Source organism: Bubalus bubalis, chromosome 23 (assembly GCF_019923935.1).
Source record: "Bubalus bubalis isolate 160015118507 breed Murrah chromosome 23, NDDB_SH_1, whole genome shotgun sequence".
In the NCBI taxonomy this organism is placed as follows: Eukaryota; Metazoa; Chordata; class Mammalia; order Artiodactyla; family Bovidae; genus Bubalus; species Bubalus bubalis.
Window position 1 is genome coordinate 49,479,817 of NC_059179.1, and position 22,352 is coordinate 49,502,168.

At 54.2% G+C, this 22,352-nt stretch overlaps 1 protein-coding gene across 1 annotated transcript in view; it reads left to right on the plus strand.

The window, feature by feature from the left end:
• GLRX3 (glutaredoxin 3) overlaps positions 1-2,388 on the plus strand; it is a 31,375-nt gene extending 28,987 nt beyond the window's left edge. Inside the window, exon 11 of the mRNA XM_025274432.3 lies at positions 2,131-2,388. Coding sequence (XP_025130217.1) covers positions 2,131-2,181 — 51 coding nt within the window. The 3' untranslated portion in view covers positions 2,182-2,388. The remainder of the gene's footprint in view (positions 1-2,130) is intronic.
• The last annotated feature ends 19,964 nt before the right edge of the window (positions 2,389-22,352 follow it).

Genomic DNA, 22,352 nt, shown 5'->3' on the forward strand with positions numbered 1-22,352 from the left:
TCCAGTCCAGAATGTAGGGCACCCCACCTGGTAGCACGCATGTGTTCTGGAGCTCTCCAGGGCAGCCCAGGACAACAGGGGGCAGCTGCAGCTTTAGCATCATGGACGCCTCCCTGGAGCCCCCTCTGGAGCCACAGTGCGGGAACGCAGTGGCAGCGGTGAGGCTGCAGGGCGGCCTCATGGAGGGGGTGAGCAGCTGCAGGGCTCAGGCCCTCCTCGGCCTGGCCAGTTGGAGGATTGTATCTGAGGCCAGGTCCTTGATGTTGTAAGTGGAAAGCACGGAGTAAGTGCTGCTGCCTCTGGTTGTCTTATAACCTGCTGTCTGGTTGCTGTTGCCTCTCTACTTTTTTGACTTAACGCTGTCGTCCCGTGAAGGAGCTCTGGCCCAGCCCTGGGAGCCTTCAGCGCTGAGTGCTGGCAGCTTTTCCGAGTCACAGAGCTGCGGTCCTGCGGTTTCACTGCCCAGGTTTTGTCTCCTGCTGAGTTCCAGGTTTGATGTCACGCTTCTTGAGGAAGCCAGTGAATCATTTCCCCAGTAAACTCTCATTCCTGGAGGGAAGAAAACATACAACATAGTAGCTGTGAACAGCCCCGAGGCAGCAAAACTCGGTCTGCATTTGTTGTTCTGTATCTATTTGTGTTTGTGTGAGACACAGGCAGTGTGCGGAGCCCAGACGCTCCAGAGCCTGTTCTTGTCTGAAGGTTTGTAGCCTGTCCCTCAGCCACGGCAGCTCTGGGGGAGATGCAGTCAAGATGTCTCATTTCACCCTGAAGCTGAGCTGCGTGGGCAGCTTCTTTTCAGGTGTGTAACAGTGTGTGTTACATGACTTCTTGTGTTCACCTGCTAAGAACTTACATGTCTGGAAATTTGTGATATTGGTAACAGTTTTCTGTGAGAAGGTAACGGGTTTGATGTTGTGTTGCCATGTTGGTCTGTTCCGGCAGAGGGCAGCTCTTCATCTTTATGTCACTTAAAGCCTTAGCTGTGTTGCTGACGGCCCACCCCTGGCTTCCTCAGCAGGAGCCGTGAGTGCTGGTTTGGTTGAATGAGTGATAAGTGAATGGATTCTCTGGTGACCGACTGACTGCCATGCTGATGTCTGGAGAAAAACGTCGACTGGTTAGTGTAGACGCAGAGAGCTGACATTAGCTCTGAAGAGTGGGCAGCGCATCGCTGCAGAGCTTGGGACGAAGAATCAGTTGCGAGTCAGGTGCTTCCCATAGATCACTGCCTGACACCCTCCCAGCAGGTGAGGAAACAGACGGAAGTTAGGGGAGTGGTGTGCCCCCTCCTGGCCAGGGAGCCTTTGAGTCCCGGTCTCATGTCAGGCCTGCCACCCACCCAGCCATCGAGCTGCACGGCCTGCTGCCTCCAAGTCGTGTGCTCTGAGGAGTTGTGCATGGCTTCTTGATGTCGCCGGATGTGTGCTTGTTAAATGGGTACAGGATCCCAAGACCTGCCTGTCTGGGTTTAATCCAGAGAGAGTGCCAGTGGGTTTTAGTGGTTTGATTGATTGATGTTCATGAAGCTTAAGAATAACCTGAAATGTCCTGTCAAATTGTTTATCTTAAACTAGAAAATCTTATTTATCCTCCACCGTCACATGTTAAACTTGATGGCTGTGTTCCAATTTTAGATCTGAAAGATAGGCACACACCCTTTCTGAATACTTAGCTTTTTAATGGTTTCCAGCCTTTACATGTACATACCAGTGCCTGGCTTTTCCATGTTGGGTTGAAACCAAGAAGCCTCGTTACTGCCTGTAGGGCAGCAGGCGTGATGTGCATTGTATCTGAGTGGACCTGATGTTCCTTCAATCACTTAAAAGTTCATTTTCCCTGTTAATTGCTATTGTTTAAATAGGAAGCTTAACTGTTTTGCTCCAATTGCTGTGTTTGCTAATGCTGAAAAATCTGTGGGTTTTCGAACGTCTTTTAATTCTAATTTTGTAAGGTGATAGTGTACCTGCGGTTTTTATGGCGGTGCCCTTAGTTTGAATGTGCTGGTGGACTGGAGTTTGCATCCAGTAAGGTGTTTCTTAGGGTTCTCTGATACAGTCTGCCATTGTTTAGATGTTTTCATTTTCTGTCTATACATATGCATGATACGGTTTCATTCTTTATTTTTAGGAACTGAAAGAAAACGGGGAGTTGCTGCCTATACTGAAAGGAGAAAATTAATGAACAGTAGACTTGGTGCCCACCACCGCAGGAAGGCTTCCTCCAGCGGAGCAGTTCATGATTTAGTCCTCAGGAATGGACTAGGAGGAGAAAATGCTCATCCCCAGTTACGCTTTGTGTATTTCACAAGGCTGTGCTAAATAACGTATGTGACCTTTTTTCCACCAAAAATAGAACGCAATAAACATCTTCAAGTTCAATTAAAAATAGTTGTGTAAAAAAGTGTGTCTTTATAGTGATGTTAGGTTTGTAGTTACTGTAACTAACCCACTTTTCATCTCTTTTTCATCATCTGTGGGCATCTTGCAGTTAAGAAATAGTCTTCAGAGAGTGGGGAACTTGAGAATCTGAACCACATCAGCATTTAGAGCCACTCATAGAGCAAACCAATGGCTCCCCTCACTGGCCAAAGATCTTTTTACAGCTCAGAAAATCCTGCTGCAGGCCTTTTTCTGAGCATCACTGAGCTGGGCCCTGGTGAAATGGCTGGGTCCACGTCGGCGTCTCCAGCCTCAGGACCTGTGTCAGCCCCAGGACCTGTGTCAGCCCCAGCAGCGTAGTACCTGGGAGCCTCCCGGAAGAGGGGGCTTCTCAGTGGGGTGTCAGCAGGTTTCTTTCATAACTTGTCCAAGGATAGGTAGCCTGGCAGAGAGCAGGATGGTGGTGTTGGGTTGTGTTACGCATCACAACTTACTCTAATCTTTGCACTAAAAATACTAGTTTAGTCCTTAAATAAGTTGAGAACATCCAGAAGTCCATGAACATTTCAGTAGTATTTTTGATTCTGAATCTAACATGCTAAAAAAACAGTTACTCCTTTAGGTCTCTGCCGTGCATGCCTTAAACAGATGGCTGAGTCCGTTGCCATGTTCTTAGACTCTGCCGGTACCTGAGGCACATGTTATTCTCATGGAGTTTTCCCTGCCTGTTGAGCTGGGTGGCTAAGGCTCCATAAAATTGGTGTTTGTAAGGAAAGGGGCGCAGCAGCCAGCAGTTTGGGTAGGAGAGACGGGAGGAAGCGCAGGTGGTTCCAGCGCAGGTAAGCCTTCGCTCACCAGGGCGCTGGCATTTCCTGTCTCTCACGCGGCAGGCCGTCTCCCTGCTGTCGCATCATGCAGAGAGGAGAGACATGCTCCCGTGTGTCACATGTGGCCATGCTCCTGCCACGAGGAGGACGCCCCTCATGGCTTAGTGTCTTATTGCCACTGTGTATAATTAGATGGGGCTCTTTTGGGCTCTTTTTTAGTCTGTGAACTACTTTTTTCCACTTTGAAAATAACTGTATAAGCAAAACCTCTAAAATGCAGATGGAAATGGATTTTGACTGAAATTTTATTAAGCTGTTGGCTCCATGGATGTGCGTGACTCATGGAGGGGCCCTGATTTCCTTTATCCCAAACCCAAACCATCTAAGCCCCATGCCACTTTCATGACTTCTGCGCTCTCCATAGGTGCTGCCTGCCCTCTTGTATTTTCTACTAAGTCAGATTTTAACCTGACCTTATCCCAAGAAAAAGTATCTGCTGTCACAACAACGTGAAAAGATCTTTTTTTTTTTTTCCTCCTCTTGTATATTCAAATAAAATGCGTAACTTTTGGCAAAAACTCTGGCCTCCAATTAGGGAGCCACCCTTCTGCTCAGAGGTATTACTCTGATAACGTAAGATGCCGCATGCGTTTTAGGACAGACTCCCTTCAGGGGACTCTTGCGTGATGAAGAGCTCTGGCAGTATCGTCCTCGGTTGAGCATCCGGTTTGAGTTGGGAGAGTTTTCGGGGATTTGTCCCCGTGCTGAACATGAGGCTGACTTCTTGAGCCCTGTTAGCTGTTGGCTCCGTGGGCTCCAGGTATGTTGGAGTGACACTGGAGCAGATTTCTACCTTGCAGATGTTTCTGGCTAGACGTTGGGAAGGCCAAGAGACCTTTGTGCAAACTGATAGCCATTCCTCGCTGACTTTCTGGATGTATTTTGGGAGTAAGGCAGGTGATTCCTGTGCCCAGTGGAACTTCACCTTTCACAGGTCGACCCCGATCAGATTGCCTAACAGTTGCGCCTGCCCTAGTCATCACCTTTTGTCAGAGTTGTTGTCTTCTCTCTGGAGACAAAGTACTTCCCAGCATCCGAGAGATGTCAGAAGGCGACAGGGTGTCATCCAGATGCTACCTGAGGCCGAGCTCTGTTGGGAGCAGACCGCGGGCTGGTGCTGTGTGAGGGCTCTAGTGAGGTCACATACTTGGGGAGCAGGTGTGCGTGTGGATAGAAGGGCTGAGCATCACTGCTGTCTGCCAGGGAGCAGGGCCTCCCCACAGGCCGGCTCCGCCCGCTCCTCGCCTGCACAGCTCCCTGTGCTTGCATTCACTTGGGAATTCGGGGAGGCATGCTGGGCTGAGGGCTCGTGCCGGGCCAGGGGCCGGGAGTGGCGGGTCACTGCACAGGTGCTGAGGCCGCTGGCAGTGACTGCTGCTAGGACTTCATCTCTAGACCCTGGGGAGCCAAACCTCCCGTCGTCCGGGTTGCTCTTCCGGGAACCAGGAGGGCTCACCAGGGAAGGGCAGGCAGCTCCGCTCTACCGTGTGTCCCGCCCTGAGGTGGCCTCCTGGTGAGGGTTCCTGGGGGATTGGTATCCACTTAGGGGAACAGCTTGCAGGAATGGACTTAAAAAATCCCAATAGAACTGCTTGATTTTTGAAAGGAGTTAGGAATTCAGATGAGGAACTCAGGGAAATACGAGACTTACTAGCTTCAGGACCCAGTGCAGGGTTGGGCTTTTACGTATGACTCCAGTATTGTACGACCCCTGAGACCTGAGGCTCGCCCCTTCCATGAGGCCGCCCCACCAAGGTGGATGGAATCAGACTGCCTTTCTGCCTGTGATGAGAAGTCCGGGGAGACTGGCCAGCACGCTCCGCTCTGGCTGTCCCTCTCCTGAGGCAGTGCCTCCTCAGGGAGGCAGTTCATTCCACCTCCTCCTTCATCGCTGTCACTCCTGTAGTCCAAAGACTGACCTGAAGAAGGCTGTAGGCAAATGCGTTGAGACTTGCTCTAATAATGTCAGTGGTCCTTGGAAGGTTAAAGGACGGGGTGACCTTGCCCTGTGGTGACGGAGACCTCCTGTCATTCTGGGTCAGCGGGGCTCTTGACCTCTATCAGAAGCTTGAGATCCCGCCCATCTTGACTGATGGAAAACTTGCTCAAGAAGGAAGAAGAATTATTCTCCATTTTCAGACACCTACTGATGAGTTTGAAATAGAGACTAAATTTTTAAAAAGCATATTTTTATAATTAGAAAATCTCAATTTTTGTTTTTTAAGAAAACAACTTTCCAGTCATGCAGAGAAGTTACAGTCAGTCAGTTCAGTTGCTCCGTAGTGTCCAACACTTTGTGACCCTGTGGACTGCAGCACGCCAGGCCTCCCTGTCCATCACCAACTCCCGGAGTTTGCTCAAACTCATGTCCATCGAGTCGGTGATGCCATCCAACCATCTCATCCTCTGTCGTCCCCTTCTCCTGCCTTCAATCTTTCTCAGCATCAGTGTCCTTTCAGATGAGTCAGTTCTTGACATCAGGTGGCCAAAGTATTGGAGCTTCAGCTTCAGCATCAGTCCTTCCAATGCATATTCAGGACTGATTTCCTTTAGGATTGACTGGTTTGATCTCTTTGCAGTCCAAAGGACTCTCAAGAATCTTCTCCAGCACCACAGTTCAAAAGCATCAATTCTTCAGCACTCGGTTTTATTTATGGTCCAACTCGCACATCCATACACGACAACTGGAAAAATCATAGCTTTGACTAGATGGACCTTTGTCGGCAAAGTGAATGTCTCTGCTTTTTAATATGCTGCCTAGGTTGGTTGTAGTTTTTCTTCCAAGGACCAAGTGTCTTTTAATTTCATGGCTGCAGTCACCATCTGCAGTGACTTTGTACCCCCAAAAAAGAAAGTCTGTCACTGCTTCCATTGTTTTCTCATCTATTTGCCATGAAGTGATGGGATCAGATGCCATGATCTTAGTTTTTTGAATGTTGAGTTTTAAGCCAACTTTTTCACTCTCTCTTTCACTTTCATCAAGAGGCTCTTTAATTCTTCACTTTCTGCCATAAGGGTGGTGTCATCTGCATATCTGAGGTTATTGATATTTCTTCTGGCAATCTTGATTCCAGCTTGTGCTTCATCTAGCCCAGCAGTCTTATGATGTACTCTACATAGAAGTTAAATAAACAGGGTGACAATATACAGCCTTGATATACTTCTTGCCCAATTCGGAACCAGTCTGTTGTTCCATGTCCAGTTCTAACTGTTGCTTCTTGACCTGCATAGAGATTTCTCAAGAGGCAGGTCAGGTGGTCTGGTATTCCCATCTCTTGAAGACTTTTCCACAGTTTGTTGTGATCTACACAGTCAAAGGCTTTGGCGTAGTCAGTGAAGCAGATGTTTTTCTGGAATTCTCTTGCCTTTTCGATGATCCAATGGATGTTGGCAATTTGATTTCCATTTCCTCTGCCTTTTCTAAATCCAGCTTGAATATCTGGAAGTTCTTGGTTCATGTACTGTTGAAGCCTAGCTTGGAGAATTTTGAGCATTATTTTGCTACCGTGTGAGATGAGTGCAATTGTACAGTAGTTTGAATGTTCTTTGGCATTGCCTTTCTTTGGGATTGGAAGGAAAACTGACCTTTTCCAGTCCTGTGGCCACTGCAGAGTTTTCCAAATTTGCTGGCATATTGAGTGCAGCACTTTCACAGCATCACCTTTTAGGACTTGAAATAGCTTAGCTGGAATTCCATCACCTCCACTAGCTTTGTTTGTAGTGATGCTTCTTAAGGCTCACTTGACTTCACATTCCAGGATGTCTGGCTCTAGGTGAGTGATCACACCATCATGGTTATCTGGATCATTAAGATCTTTTTTGTATAGTTCTGTGTATTCTTGCCACCTCTTCTTAATATCTTCTGCTTCTGTTAGGTTAAACTTCTGCAGAGAAGTTTAGTTGACCTCAGAAATACCTGTAATGTGTTTAAAGCACTTGACACAGGTGATCATTACCTGCCTCATTGGAAGGAATTACAGAAATAAGACCTATCCTGTGGCCAAATCTGGAGAAGGAAATGGCAACCCACTCCACTATTCTTGCCTAAAGAATCCCCTGGACACAGAAGCCTGGTGAGCTGCTGTCCATGGGGTCACACACAGTCGGACATGACTGAAGCGACTTAGCATGTATGCTTGTGTGGCCAAATCAGAAATTCAAAGCTTAAGACCAAAATATGAAACATGATTTCTGGCTTAATTTTTAATGAAAGTCAGTTTTCTTAAACTTGACAAAAGATACATGTTACCAAAATTCAAACATTTTTTTCCCCTGAAGGTGAAAGTGTTGACTCTTTGAGACCCCATGCAGCCCACCAGGCTCCTCTCTCCATGGAATTCTCCAGGCAAGAATACTGGAGTGGGTTGCCATTCCCTTCCCCAAGGGATCTTCCCAACCCAGGGACTGAACCTGGGTCTTCTGCATTGCAGGCACATTCTTTACCATCTGAGCCACCTTGCAGATAAATTCATTTTTTATACCACATGTCAGATGGTGAGTTGTAATGGATATATAAGTTGTTGCCTCATGCACCAAAATGGGTAATTTCAAAGACAGGGTTTTATAGTTTGTAGCCCCACACTGGTTTCAGAATTCCAGGGGCTTTTGCATAGAGGTCTGTCCGTTATCTACTGATGTTCAGATCCGGAAGATGAGTTCAGCTGGCCACAACAGGGAGGGTGTGTGTGGGGCATTGCTGGGCTCGCTACGCGCCAGCTCAGCTGAGAACTCAGCATCCTCTGAGGTTGACTCCAGGGTGTCTATGTCACTCTGCAGGGGTCCGGGGCTGGTAGCGGGGTCTGAACCAGGAAGATGCCAACTCCAGCCCTGGGAACTGTGCTTTGGGCATCTTGACATGACAGCTTCAGCCGGAGGTCTTGGGCTTCCAAAATGACAGGACTTTTACATCCATCAAGAGTACTGTGGGTTTTTAAAATTAGGTGCCAGGACTCAGCACTTAGGACCAAAAGGGCCTCTCCTGTGCTCTCCCACCTTCATCTAAATGACTACCATTTGTAGATAATTTTTAATTATCTCCTAAGACAACACATTTTGTGTGAGTAAATTACAAGTTTCTCGTATGAATCCCTGGAGGTCAGAAGGGCAGACAGGGTTCCTGGTCGTGTGTGGCTCTTAGAACGCCATTGCCTTCTTTCTGTGTATGACACAAGTTGTGGTCTGAGTGGAAGCATGGCCTCGGGGCTGTGGGGTCATAGGTGTAACACGCTCCCCTGCACTTGCTCTGAGTCTTGAGGGCATCCCGTGCATGGGGCACTGGGATTCTATGCTGTGTATGAACGGGGGGCAGGGGATATGTATGAATGCATGTCGTGGGCACCTCCTCTCCATACACATACCCTTGTCCTGTAGGACTTCAGTTCAGTCGCTCAGTCATGTCCAACTCTTTGCGACCCCATGGACTGCAGCACGCCAGGCCTCCCTGTCCATCACCAACTCCCGGAGTTTACTCAAACTCATGTCCATCGAGTCGGTGATACCATCCAACCATCTCATCCTCTGTCGTCCCCTTCTCCTCCTGCCTTCAATCTTTCCCAGCGTCAGTGTCTTTTCCAATGAATCAGTTCTTCACATCAGGTGACAAAAGTATTGGAGTTTCAGCTTCAACATCAGTCCCACCAATGAACACCCAGGACTGATCTCCTTTAGGATGGACTGGTTGGATCTCCTTGCAGTCTGAGGGACTCTCAAGAATCTTCTCCAACACCGCAGTTCAAAAGCATCAATTCTTCCGGCGCTCAGCTCTTTGTAGTCCAACTCTCAAATCCACACCTGACTACTGACTATACATACAGGACTATAGTCCAACTCTCAGATCCACACAGGACTTCACTTAGCAAACCCAAGTCCAAAGGTACAGTGATGAAAAATTTCAAGGTGACGGGAGTGTTGAACAGTCTGGGTTCCCTGAGGGCAGGCCTGCCAGGGGTCCTGCACAGGCCGAAGAAGCCTTGGGCATGTGATCTGTGGGGGATCAGTGTTCTTCCCTAGGGAACCTGTTAAAGAACCACTTAGGGTAACCACCGGCCTCCTGAGTCTTCTCTTTGAACTTTGAACTGTTCGCCAGGGAAACACAGCTTACCCTCAACATGGTCACTGGGTCCTGGCTCCTTGCTCAGTGTGCATCCCTGAGTTAGTGGCATGGTGTAACAACAGCTAGCCCCCACCCACCTGGTGCTGATCACATGTTGAGTCCTGTCTTATATATTTGATTCCATGAATCACTACTTCTCACAATAACCCTGTGAGGTGGGCATCATCAACCGCATTTTATACTTGGGGAAACAGCACGGAGAGGGTAAGCCACCTGCTCCAGGTCACACAGTACCCAGTGGAGCTGGCGTTTGGCCCTGGGACACCTGGCCCCAGAGCTCATCCTACACATAGTGGAGTCACTGAATCAGCTCCTTCCCCGGTGACACAGAGGGAAGCCATTCATGTTTCCAGGTGTCCAGAGGGGACTGAGCACAGGGCAGAGCGCTGGCCTGCCCAGCGGCCCTGCTGCCCTAACGGGGTGGAGAGCTGGTGTGGGGTGGGGGTGGGGAGAAGACTGGATCAGGGGCGCTGCCTCCGCGAAGGCCAGCCTGTGGGAAGCCTGGGGCTTCTCGCGTAGAAACTGCTGAGGACTCGGCACCGTGGGTGTCACAGGTGTCGTCTTTGTCGTGGGGGGAACAGGTGCAGACATTTGCCAAAGTCTCCCCTCTAAGGGGGTGGTTGAGCTCCTACGCCCCGCGCCTCTGGAGTGCAGCGCAGGGTCATCACCAGCAAGTGCTGTGCTCAGACTGGGCTCCCGGCCAGTAGCCCCTTGGCTCTCCAAGCGGCGGCTGTCGGCAAGGCACCGTCTTTGCGCAGGGCGAGCCCCTCTCTGCCCAGCGGGTCCTGGCCGGCGCGGTCACCCTGGCTGGGGCAGCCTGGGGAGCAGCAGGTGCTGATGGAGCAAGGCTCCCACCCTCTGTGCAAACACTCAAGTGCTAAATCTAGGGAACACAGCGTTACTGTGTGTGTTCTCTTAACCTGATACACATACCCAGCCAGTGACCCAGAGGCCAGCCCTTGAATTAGCCCTTGGAGAGCTGCTCAGGGGTCGTGGCAGATCGCCCCGTCCAGCTGCCCACCCTGTTTCCCCGTCTCTCCCACCCTGTTTCCCTGGCCATCCCAGAGGGCCGGTGCCCGGACTTGTGCAGGCCCTGCCCACCCAACCCGGGACGGGTGTGCGCCCTCGGGGGTGCACGGGGAAGGGGCGCGCCGAGCACATGCGGGGGGGTAGAGGGGCGCTGCACAGACAACTTTCTGGAGGGCTTGACCGCAGTGCACCCCGTCCTGGAGAGGTCAACCCCAGGCACTCCCTGCCTCTGGAGAGGTAAGTCCCGGTGAGCCCCTCCTCTTGGGGGGTGGGTCCCTGTGAGCCTGCCTTCTGGAAGGGCCGGCCTGGGCGCGTCCGTGCTGGCGGGGGTTGGTGGGTGGGTGAGGGGTCTCCTCGCCCCTGGGGACGCGCAGCCCCTGAGCCTGGCCGGGGGGCCGCACTGCCCAGGAGGACGCGGGCAGATACCGGTCCTGTAACCAGAGATCGGAGAGCGTTGCCAGCTCTGCCTGGCTGGGGCGGGTCCCTGCCCCCAGACCCCCGTCCCACGCCCCGCGTGCCGCGGTCGTAGCTCTACAGGGACGCCCCTCTGCCCCAGCCACAGGGCCCGGTGACTGCAGGCGACACCCAGGGTGCCGCGTGACGCCCGGGCGGCCGCGGGGGGACCAGTCCGGCACTGATGGTCACAGGCGCCAGGATGTCCTCCAGGGGCTCTCACGCGTCCGTTCTGCCGTCTGCAGAATCGCCCAGGCTGGCGCGCTGGCTCTCTAGCCGCTCCTGGATCGCAGGGCTCCGCGCGGCTCAGCGGCCTTTGGGCCGGGGGAGTGACGTCCACGTGGGCGGCGGCCCTCCGCGCGGGCGGAGACGGCGCGAGTCCATGCGGGGGCGCTGCTCTCCGCGCTCCGGGCCGGTGCGCGCCTCCCGCAGGGCCGGCCGCCGGGCGCCAGGGGGCGCGCGAGGACCGAGGCGCGCGCGGGAGCGGGTCCGGGAGCGCGCGCCGGGCCGTGTGCGCACGCGCGCGTGAGGGTTAGGGGAGGCAGCGGAAGCCGGAGACTCTCGCGAGGGCGCTTCGCGCACTTGTGCAGGTGTCTCTCGTCGGCGTTACCTCTCTTCAAGCTTCCGCCCTGGGCCCGACCGTGGGCCTCATTTCCAGGCGAGCACACGGGGGCCGCGGTGCCCAGGGAGCCGGGACGACGACGACTCAGCCCCGCTGCCCCCCCGGCCCTCGGGGGTCCCAGGGACCTGGTCCCTCGGAGGCCTCTGGTCCGGGCGCCAGTGTCTGGGGAGCAGGGCGCCCCCACAGGGCGGGCACCTGAGACCTCCGTCTTAGGGGGTCCTTGGGCGTCCCGGGGTCTGCGCCTCTGTGGGGGAGGACCCTGCGACCCCTCCTTGCCCAGGTGGCCGCGGGGAGCCCCAGCCGGCACCCTCACAGCCCACCTGGTTTGTCCAGACGGCTCTTGGGGGTGGGGCGCCTCGCTGCTGGTGACCCGCACGGCCCTCCCAGGTGCGCCCAGGTGACCCGGCCGGTGCTGCAGCGCGCAAGGACGGGCCTGCCTGCCCTCACCGCACAGAGACCTCTGGCCGTTTTGGGTCAGCTTCCCCCGCTCTGAATCTTGTGTTTTAGCCTCAGAAGACCTTCCCTGTCCTACAAAGGGGGAGCTGAGGGACCTGGGGGGACAGTCGGGACCATCAGGGGTTAGTTGTTTTTTTAAAATTAATAGGCTTGATTTTTTTCAGACTAGTTTTAGATTTACAGAAAACTGGGGCACAAAGTCCAGAGGGTTCCATATCCCCGTCAACACCCTGTTTTCTGTGTTATTAACGTTTTACTCCAGTATGGAAGAGTTGCTATAATTAATGAACCAATATTGATACGTTATTATCAGATATAAGTTCATTCCTCATTCACATTTTCTAACAATATGGACCTAACAGAAGCAGAAGATAAGAAGTGGTGGCAAGAATACACAGAACTGTACAAAAGAGATCCTAATGACCCAGATAACCACGATGGTGTGATCACTCACCTAGAGCCAGACATCCTGGAGTGTGAAGTCAAGTGGGCCTTAGTAACCATCACTGCAAACAAAGCTAGTGGAGGTGATGGAATTCCAGCTAAGCTACTTCGAGTCCTAAAAGGTGATGCTGTGAAAGTGCTACACTAAGTATGCCAGCAAATTTGGAAAACTCTGCAGTGGCCACAGGACTGGAAAAGGTCAATTTTCAGTCCAATCTCAAAGAAAGGCAATGCCAAAGAATGCTCAAACTACTGCACAATTGCACTCATCTCACACACTAGCAAAGGAATGCTCAAAATTCTCCAAGCTAGGCTTCAACAGTATGTGAACCGAGAATGTCCGGATGTTCAAGCTGAATTTAGAAAAGGCAGAGGAACCAGAGATCAAATTGCCAAATTCTGTTGGATCATCGAAAAAGAAAGAGAATTCCAGAAAACATCTACTTTTGCTTCATTGAGTACACCGAAGCTTTTGACTGTGTGGATCACAACAAACTCTGGAAAAGTCTTCAAGAGATGGGAATACCAGACCACCTGACCCACCTCCTGAGAAAACTGTAGGCTGGTCAAGAAACAACAGTTAGAACTGGACACAGAATAATAGACTGGTTCCAAAATGGGAAAGGAGTATGTTAAGGCTGTATATTGTCACCCTGCTTATTTAACTTCTATGCAGAGTACATCATGCGAAATGCTGGACTGGATGAAGCACAAGATGGAATCAAGATTGCTGGGAGAAATATCAATAACCTCGTATATGGTAGTTGACACTATCCTTGTGGCAGAAAGCGAAGCAGAACTAAAGAGCCTCTTGATGAAGATAGGAGAGTGAAAAAGTTGGCTTAAAACTCAACGTTCAGAAAACTAAGATTATGGCATCTGGTCCCATCACTTCATGGCAAATAGATGGGGAAACAATGGAAACAGTGACAGACTTTCTTTTCTTGGGCTCCAAAATCACTGCAGATGGTGACTGCAGCCATGAAATTAAAAGACGCTTACTCCTTGGAAGAAAAGCTATGACTAACCTAGACAGCATATTAAAAAGCAGAGATATTACTTTGTCAACAAAGGTCCATATAGTCATGTACGGATGTGAGTTGGACCATAAAAAACTCTGAGCACCGAAGAATTGATACTTTTGAACTGTGGTGCTGGAGAAGACTCTTGAGAGTCCCTTGGACTGCAAGGAGAGCAAACCAGTCACTCCTAAAGGAAATCAGCTCTGACTGTTCATTGGAAGGACTGATGCTGAAGCTGAAACTCCAGCATTTTGGCCACCTGATGGGAAGAACTAACTCATTGGAATAGACCTGATGCTGGGAAAGATTGAAGACAGAAGGAGAAGGGGGTGACAGAAGATGAGATGGTTGGATGGCATCACTGACGTGAGTTTGAGCAAGCTCTGGGAGATGGTGAAGGACAGGGAGGCCTGGTGTGCTGCAGTCCATGGGGTCACGAGTCAGACACAGCTGAGTGACTAAACAACAAAGTTTTTACCTAGTGCTCTTTCTCTGTCCCAGGGTCCCATCCAGAATCCCACATTGACTCTTAGGGTTGTGTCTCCAGAGGCTCCTCTGGGCTGGGCAGTTTCTCAGACACTCCCTGTTTTTGATAAACTTAGCAGCTTGAGGAGTGCTGGGCAGGTGCTGTCCAGGAGTGCCAGGCAGGTGAGACATGTCTCTGTTGGGATTTGTCTGAGGTTTTTGTTGTGCTGAGATGAAGCTAAAGGAAGGGGTGACAGAGGATGAGATGGTTGGATGGCATCACCGACTCAATGGACATGAGTTTGAGTAAACTCCGGGAGTTGGTGATGGACCAGGAGGCCTGGCGTGCTGTAGTTCATGGGGTTGCAAATAGTTGGACACAACTGAGCGACTGAACTGAACTGAGATGGGGCTGTGGTAGGAAAACCAGAGCCAAGTGTGCTTCTCATCACATCCTACCTAGAGTATGGTCCGCATGTAACGCTGCTGATGGTGACCTTGGTCACCTGGCTGAGGTCTGTCACGCCTCCACAGTCAAGCCACGGTTTTCCCTGGTCAGTGTCCTCTGGGAGGAAGCCATCTGCACGGCCCACATGTAAGGGGTGTCGTTAGGCAGAGTATTAGAGTTCTACAAGGAGATTTGGGGAGGTTTGTCTCTTTTCTCCATTCATTAATTTTTCCAATAACATTTATGTCGGTGTGGACTCGGGTATTTATTTTACACTTAAAAGGGTAGCGGGCAGTGTGATTTAGGATTGAGAAAGGCTGGTGGCCTATACATGGCTTTCATTGTATGAGCCACTGTTCTTGTCTGTTTTAAATGTTTCAAGTGAAGTGAATGGGAGGTGAGTGTAGGGCTGATGTCCTGGGGCTGAACCAGGCTGGTGGACAGTCACTTCCCCATGTGCCTCCTTGGCAAGGATGACTGTACCCACCCCTTCTCCCTGGCCCTGCCCCTTGTCTGTGGTCATGGCCGGGGTGACTGGGATGCAAGCCTGCTGCCCCTTGGCATCCAGAACCTGCTGTTTTCAGGGTCCTCACTCAGTGGACACAGCTTGAGAGCGAGTCTGGGCCCTGCCGGTCCAGGCCGCCTCCCTTCCAGGTGCCCTGACTGGGCACTCACCCTGCCCCGGCCTGGTCTGCATGGAGCCTGTGGGGGACCATGTGGCCTGGCAAAGCCCTGGGCTGGACCCTGTTCCTCATATGATCTTCGGTCAGGTCTGTGATTTGTGCCCCAGCTGGAACCTCTGCCGGGGTTTGGGCCACACGGCATCCTGAGTGAGGTGTGTCTGCAGGGGCCCGGCCCCTCTGCTGAACCTCCCGCCTCACTTGGACGGCTGCCCGCCTGTGCCGAAGGATGTGGAGTCATTATCTTGTCTGTCTTGTGGGACGGTGTTAGCTTGGCAGTTAATAAAGGATTTTAATTAAAGAGGGAAGAATCATTTTGGCAAACTAGCCTCATTCACAAACTCAAATGACCCGTCAAAGTTATAAGTTGGGTTCATTTCCATCTGAGTCTCTGCTGTTTGGGGGGAGCTCAGCACAGAGCCTAGGGGTGATGCGGGCACCTGGGGGAGCCCGACCCTGCCTCCTCCGCCTGAAGCCCAGGCAGCCGTGCCATCCTTGCTGCTCCCGGCCTGCGGCCCCCGGCCCCCAGCAGGCCCCCACCTGGTCATCCCTTAAGGGGTCCAGCCTCCCTGTAGCCTTTTCTCTGAGTGCTGGCCGGCAGGGCTTTGAGAAAACTGGAGATAATGGTAGGCTCACGAGCAAGGGTAAGAAGCAACAGGAGTCCTGGCTGTCCTCGCCTGCTGCCCACGCAGGGTTAGTGACTGCAGGCTGATGGCCGCGACTCCGCCTGCTGACCTCTGTCAGATCTCATCTGTCCATGTGCCTTGCTGTGTGCTTGCGTGTGTGTGCTCTTGGGGGTCCCCGTGCATGCATGCGTGTGTGTGGGCACGTGCACGTGTCTAGTTCTCTGCCCTTTACTACACATGTGAACTTATGCACCCATGCCCACTGGCAGGACACAGAACAGCCTGTTCCCCACAGGGCTCCCTGCCGCTGCCCCTGCGTGCCCAGGGCCACCTCTCCTGCCCCCCTCGCCTGGCCAGTGAGGCCCCTTCTAAGCAGATCACTGCCCTCCCCAGCTCTTGCCTTGCTCTCCTGACCCTTGACCCGCCTCGGCTCAGCGCATGGCGCTTGGTGATGTGACAGTTGCAGCCCTTGCCTCTGCGCTGCCCAGGGGGCTGGGCTCGCCCACCTGCCTTCCTGCCCCGCCCCCCGCCCCCGCTGCCCAGGCGGCTGGGCTCGCCCACCTGCCTTCCTGCCCGCCCCCCCCCCCCCGCCCCGCTGCCCGCAGGGGGGACAAGAATGAGCCCGGGTCCGGGTCAGCTGCCCCCTACGCCTCGGTGCCTTTGCCCGCGTGCCCACTTCCTTTCTCCCGAGCGCTGGCTCCACTGAGGCACGAGGCACGTCCTGCTTGTCTGCGTCCAGCGTCCGCGCGGGTCCCTTGGGTAAGTGTGAGGCTGGACCTCGACCACGCAGAGGGCCGGAGAGCCCCAGAGGCCACTGGGCAGTGGCCATGGGAACTTCACCTCTGCTGAACGAGACGGGCCTGGAAGGGGAGGCAGGGGGCACCATGCTAGGGAGGCTGGCCTCAAGGAGGCAGTGGCGGGAATCCAGGTGTGGGCAGCTGGATGTGGCTGTGGACGAAGCGATGGAAGTGGTAAAGGCCACGCTCAGGTGTGAGCCCAGGTTGGACAAGACCCCAGGGGCTGTCCTCTCAGCCTCCCCCCCACCCCCCCAGTGGGGGGCGGGTTGTGCATCAGTGTCGGATGGTGCAGGCCCACTCCTTGCTGGGCTGGCGGGTCAGAGGAGGAGCCTGCTCCCTCACCGGGAGGAGAGCAGCTGCCTTCCGGTGTGGTTCTCGGCAGCCTGCGTGTGGTTCTCAGCAGCCTAAGTGTGGTCTCCTGGCCCCGCTGTTGCAAAGCCGCGCTGGGCCGGGTGGCCCTTTCCTGGTTTCGTGGCAGGACTCTGGTTTCCAGGGCAGGGAGCCCAGCGTCTGACAAGACTCCTCCCTCCTGCGCGCAGCTGGATTTTGGTTTCGCTTTTGTGTAAGTTGGGCGGTTGCTGGTGTCACCTCCGGGCCAGCGTGCACCCCGCCCTCCGCCACCCGCTCGGGGTCTCTGGTCCTGCCTTGGCCTCGGCTGGGGGTGATGGGTCTCACATGCATGGGGTACGTGGGGTCGGCTGGGGGCTGCCCTACGGGGCCCCTCCTCACGCCCCTGGCCAGCCTGGGCTTGTCCTCGCGGTGGTCACAGGGTCGAGACGGCGGGCAGGCATCTAGTGCCTCTGGATCCCGGGCTGGAGATGTGCCCTGTCCCCTCTGCAGCTGCAGAGCTGGCTCGGGGGAGGGCACAGGGGACCAGTTTTCTCAGTGGGGCCGCCGGGCAGGGTCCACTGTGCTGACCGCGGCAGCTGAGCTTCCGGGGGGACGGCAGCGCCCCCAGGGAAGCCCAGGGTCCCAGGCAGCACCTAGGGAGACAGGCCGGTGTGTACATGGGTGCACGTGTGCGTGTGTGGGTGTGCGTTGTGCCCACAGGCATGACAAACACGCGTACACGTGCAGCTGTGTGGGAAGACGCAGCCCGTTTCCGACCCGTCTCGTGGGCCTCCCGCTGCCCCTGGCCGTCTTGTGGGGCCGACATCTGTGTCCAGACGCAGCCTGGCAGGAGCTGCCGGCCGGGGCGAGCGGCCCCCCAGAGCGCAGTCCAGCTTGGCCGCCCAGGGAGCCCCGGGGCTGCTCGTGCACGCCCCCTAGCGGCGATGTTGCTGAGAGCGCGCTGCAGTGACCGTGCTCTGTGATCGATCTTCCGAGGGTTTGTGGGCGCAGCGGCCGCAGGTGCTCCGAGCCCTGGCTTGTCTGACTCTGCCCGGGTCGGCGTCCGGTCGCCCTGTCCTCCCCACTGTCTGCTCGGGGCGTCTGGGCCCTGCCTCCCTGGGCTCTGGGCAATGCTGACCGGGCAGCCCCTTCCCAGTGGACGGGGCCTGTGGGCCCTGAAGTCGGGGGGAGGGGGAGGGGAGGAGGGGGATGGTGCCCTGGCCCCCACGCCCCGCTTCCGCCCCACATCTTCTGTGTCGGCTGGTGTCAGTCGGGTTTGCTAGAACTTTCTTCTCTCAGCCCGGGGAAGTCGTGGGAGCAGAGAGGATCTTTTATGAGGAAATAAAAACGGAAGCGATTTCTTTCAGTGCCTATGGCTGAGACCCTCGACATAGAACAGGGAAAGGGGTAACCCTGCCCCCAGCTTCTCCACCACCCCTGACGGGAGAGCAGTCTTCTTAGTGTGGTCCCCCAGCTCTTGCGGGGTGACTTGTGTGGCCCACGTGGAGGAGCTCCTCCAGGTGGTTCAGGGGTCAGAGCAGGTGGCCCACGGGGCGGGATGCTCTTGACCACAGAGGGCAGTGTCCCAGGGGGGTGAGTCTCACAGCCTGGTATGAGGGCTACACACTCTGCCCTGGAGGGGCTCTCTTGTCCTTGGGGACCATGCCCTGAGCCACCGTTATCATCATTGCCTGGGCAGGAAGGGGGTGGAGAAGCCCCCGGGACCCTTCATGAGGGAACCCCTTTCCTGTGCCCAGCAGGACATCAGACAGCTCCCTGGACCTCAGCCAGATGGGAGATGTGGCGCCTGAGTCCACCTCTGGCCCTGGGGAAGGGGTCCCATGAAGGCGGTGGCCAGTCCTAACTCAGCTCCAGGGCACGGGGCTCCCTTCCTGGTCAGGCTTCCTCCTGATCAGAAGGAAGGGGTGCATCGGGGTGTGTGTGTGTGTGTGTGTGTGTGTGTGTGTGTGGAGCCACTTAGAGGAGAGGGGCTTGGGTGTGATGGGGGCAAAGGGGAAACCAAGGCCAGGGAGAGCGGCTGGCCCGGGGCTTCCGGGAGCTGGTGGCGGAGCTGGGTGGGCTGGCCACCCTGCCCTGCACTGGGGGCCAGTCTGGAGGTTGGGGGAGGGGGATGGTTGGGTGCAGCCTGTCCACATGGATTGGCAGGGTGAGGATGAGCACGCCTGCCCTTGCAACGTTCCTGTCTCCTTGAAGCAAGAGCCTTGTCTACACTGGAGAAGAGTCAGAAAGGCCGCTAAGATCATCAGGGTTTTGACACAGGGGAGTCGTCCAGGCCCGTTCTGAAGCCTCAGCCACCTTCTCCAGCCACGTGCACAGGATTCTGGGTGGGACTCTGAGTTATCTGTACAGTTCAGGGTCCATTTGTATGCATGGATAGTCTTACTCGAGGGTTTCACCCTCACGTGCCACAGGGCTCACGGGGTTCTGGTTTATGGGGCTTTCTCAAATGTGGACGCCCCGAAAACAAACAGTCCTGCCCCCATCCTCCAGGCTGCCTCCAGGCCGGTCCCCTTGTGGCCCATCGCGTGTCTGCCTGTGTTGTGTGAGATGCGCTTCTGTCTGAGTGGGGGGTCTTACAGCCTTCCGCAGCCAGGCCACTCAGCTGCAGAGGAGGTCACTGGCCCTGGAAATGGGCAGAAGGGCCAGCTGGCGAGAGCCCAGCGCCAGTACCCGCCGCCCATCTGCTGTGCCAGCCGGGGCCCCAGAGCTGTGCTGTTCCCCCTGAAAGGCCACCCAGAGATGAGCACCATCTTTCAGAATTAACTTCTCCTCCCAGTGTCAGAAGTCCCATAACTTCATTAGGAGCGATCAGAAAACTCCATTTGCTTTTATTAGTTTGAAAGCTGCTCTCAGGGCCAATGTACGGAGCGGCCTGGGGGACAGGGAAGCTCCCAGCACAAAAGGAGAGTCCAGCCCAGTGTCAAGGTCACGACTGCCATGACCTGCGCCCCGGCCCGGCGGATGCCTCTGACCTTGAGGCCACCTTGGAGGCTGAGGATCGCGTTCTGTTTTGTAAAACCTGCATGCCTGTGTGCAATGGAATATTATTTAGCATTAAACGGAAAGCAGTTCTGACACCTGCTACTACATGGATGAACCTTGAGGACATCCGGCTGAGTGAAGTAAGCCGGACACAAAAGGATAAGCAGCAGGTGATTCCGTCTCTGTGAAGTATTGGAAATAATCACATTCGTAGAGACAGGAAGTAGATGGTGGGTGCTGGGGCCTGGGGGAGGGGAATGGTAAGTTAGTGTGTTTTTTTTTGGTAAGATTTTTTTTTTTCTTTTTTGGATGTGGACCATTTCTAAAGTCTTTATTGAATTTGTTACAATATCGTTTCTGTTTTGTGTGTTTTTTATTTTTTGGCTGCGAGGCATGTGGAATCTTTGCTCCCCTGAAAGTTCTGGAGATGGGCAGTGGTGATGTCATCGAGTCCAAGCTTGTAGTCCTCACTGTATGATAGGCCAGTTGATGGAAGACGAGGTGTCGGGACAGCAGAGAGTGGCTTTATTCAGAGGCTGGCAGCCTGAGAAGGTGGCGGACTAGCATCCCAAGAACCATCTTCCCCAAATCAGAATTCAGGCTTCTTTTATACTCAGAGGGGGAGGGAATGAAGGTCTGCTTTAGCTGGACTCTGGAGGGAATATTAATTTCTTCCTTCCTGAAGCCTTCACAGGTGGGTCTGGTCAGAATGTTTCCTATGAGCTAAGCAAGGGTATTTTAGCTTAATGCTCATTACCTGGGATGTAGGACTCCCAGAGATGGGCCATTATGAGTAATTTAAGCTGGTAGGCACTATCCCTCTAGTGATGAACTTGAAATAGGATATGAAGGCCCTTCCCTGTTTCAGTGACAGTTACACAGCCATGAGAACATATTTCATACTGAACTGTGCACGTAAAGATGATCCATTTTATGTTCTGGATTTTCCCCCATGATTTAAAGGATAGGAAATAATGCATTCTCTTCATCCTTGACTACTTGAGCCCCAACTAAACCTGGAAATGCATTAGCATATGTGATAAGCCAGCCTTAGGTCTTGGACCCAGCTGCAGCGTGGGCATGGAGAGCTTCCGCTGCAGATGTCCAGGCTGCCTGGGCCGTGAGCTTGGGCACGTCACTGGTCCATGAGCCTCTGACCTCCTCCTGGGACGGGGTCGGCCCCGTCAGTGTCTTCGCAGACTTGGAATCTGCATCAGATGCGCCTTTTCTTCTCAGTCCCCAAATTCCCAGGTGGCATCGCTGTAACCAGGGTGACCACATGTCCCAGCCTGGCTGGCCCATCCCAGTCCACACCAGCAGAGTGCTGGGTGGGCCTCTGGCCGTCCTCCTGGTGCAGGTGATGTCGTAGGGTCGTCCTAACAGGAGGTGCCTGAGTGCCCTGGCTCCTCTTGGGGTGCGAAGGTTTATGCCCTGGCTGCTGGGAGGCTGCAGCCAGTTCAGCCCTCTCCCGGAAGCTCACTCTGCCCACCTGTGGTCACGGCAAGGAGACCCAGGTCTCTGTCACAGGGGCTGCTGGTGACGTGACCTGGGGACCCTCCTAGCTGAGCTGGAGAGGTTGTGAAACCACCTCCTGGAAGTCAGCGGAGACCTGATGCCCCCCGGCGAGTTGGTGGTGTCCCCCTGAAGGCACACGGAGTGCCGGGGAGCAGGCAGGCCCCATGATGGGGACAGGTTAGTCCCGTCTGAGCTGGGGACGTGCATTCCAGGGTGGGGGTAGAAGATGCCAGAGCCACCAGCGTACACCCTGGGGGCTTGGACACAAGCACTCAGGCTGCGACCCAGGAGGGCACTGGGTCAGCCAGGATGAGATACCACCCGCCGGTGAGGGAGATGGCGGACCTGAGGAAGTGAGGGGACCTGAGGAGGTGAGAGGGGGACCCGAGGGGGTGAGGGGGACCCGAGAAGGTGAGGGGGACCCGGGGGAGGTGAGAGGGACCCTAGGGAAGTGAATGGGGGGACCCTAGGGAGGTGGGTAGGAGGGGACTTGAGGAGGGGAGGGAGGGCAGTGAGGCACTGACGGGTTCAGCTTGACCACTTCCTGCTCCCGAATCTTTTGATTTATCGTTTAAGTTGTAACATGCACACAACCTGAGCTGTATCCTCTTAGCCATTTTGAGTGTACAGTGCAGTGATGTTAAGTATGTAATACTGTTCTGCACTCTTTGCCCCAAATCTCCAAGGTCCCAAGGTCCTGCAGGAGCCCCAAGGCCTCGGTTTTCATAACTCACTGTCCCATTTTGCTGGCGGCTTTGTGGGTCCTTGATGGTTGGGGAGAAAGCCGCAGCCTCCTCCTGGCTTCTCCACGTCTCCATGGTAACCTCCTGCAGTTGAGACCCACAGTGACCATTAGCTCGTAGGCCTTAATCGGTTTTTAACACATGAGAGAATCTTACCGTGACCCTCCCCGAGGAATGCTCAGCTTTTTAGAGAGCTCCCAGAAAGTCAGAATAATTCCCACTGGTTGTTTTTAACTCTCTTGTTACAGGAGTCGCACAAGGAATAGTCAGCAGTTGGATGTAGTTTTTCTCCTTCAAGCCCTGGGGCTGTGTCAGCCCTGGAGAGCCCGGCCTGTCCAC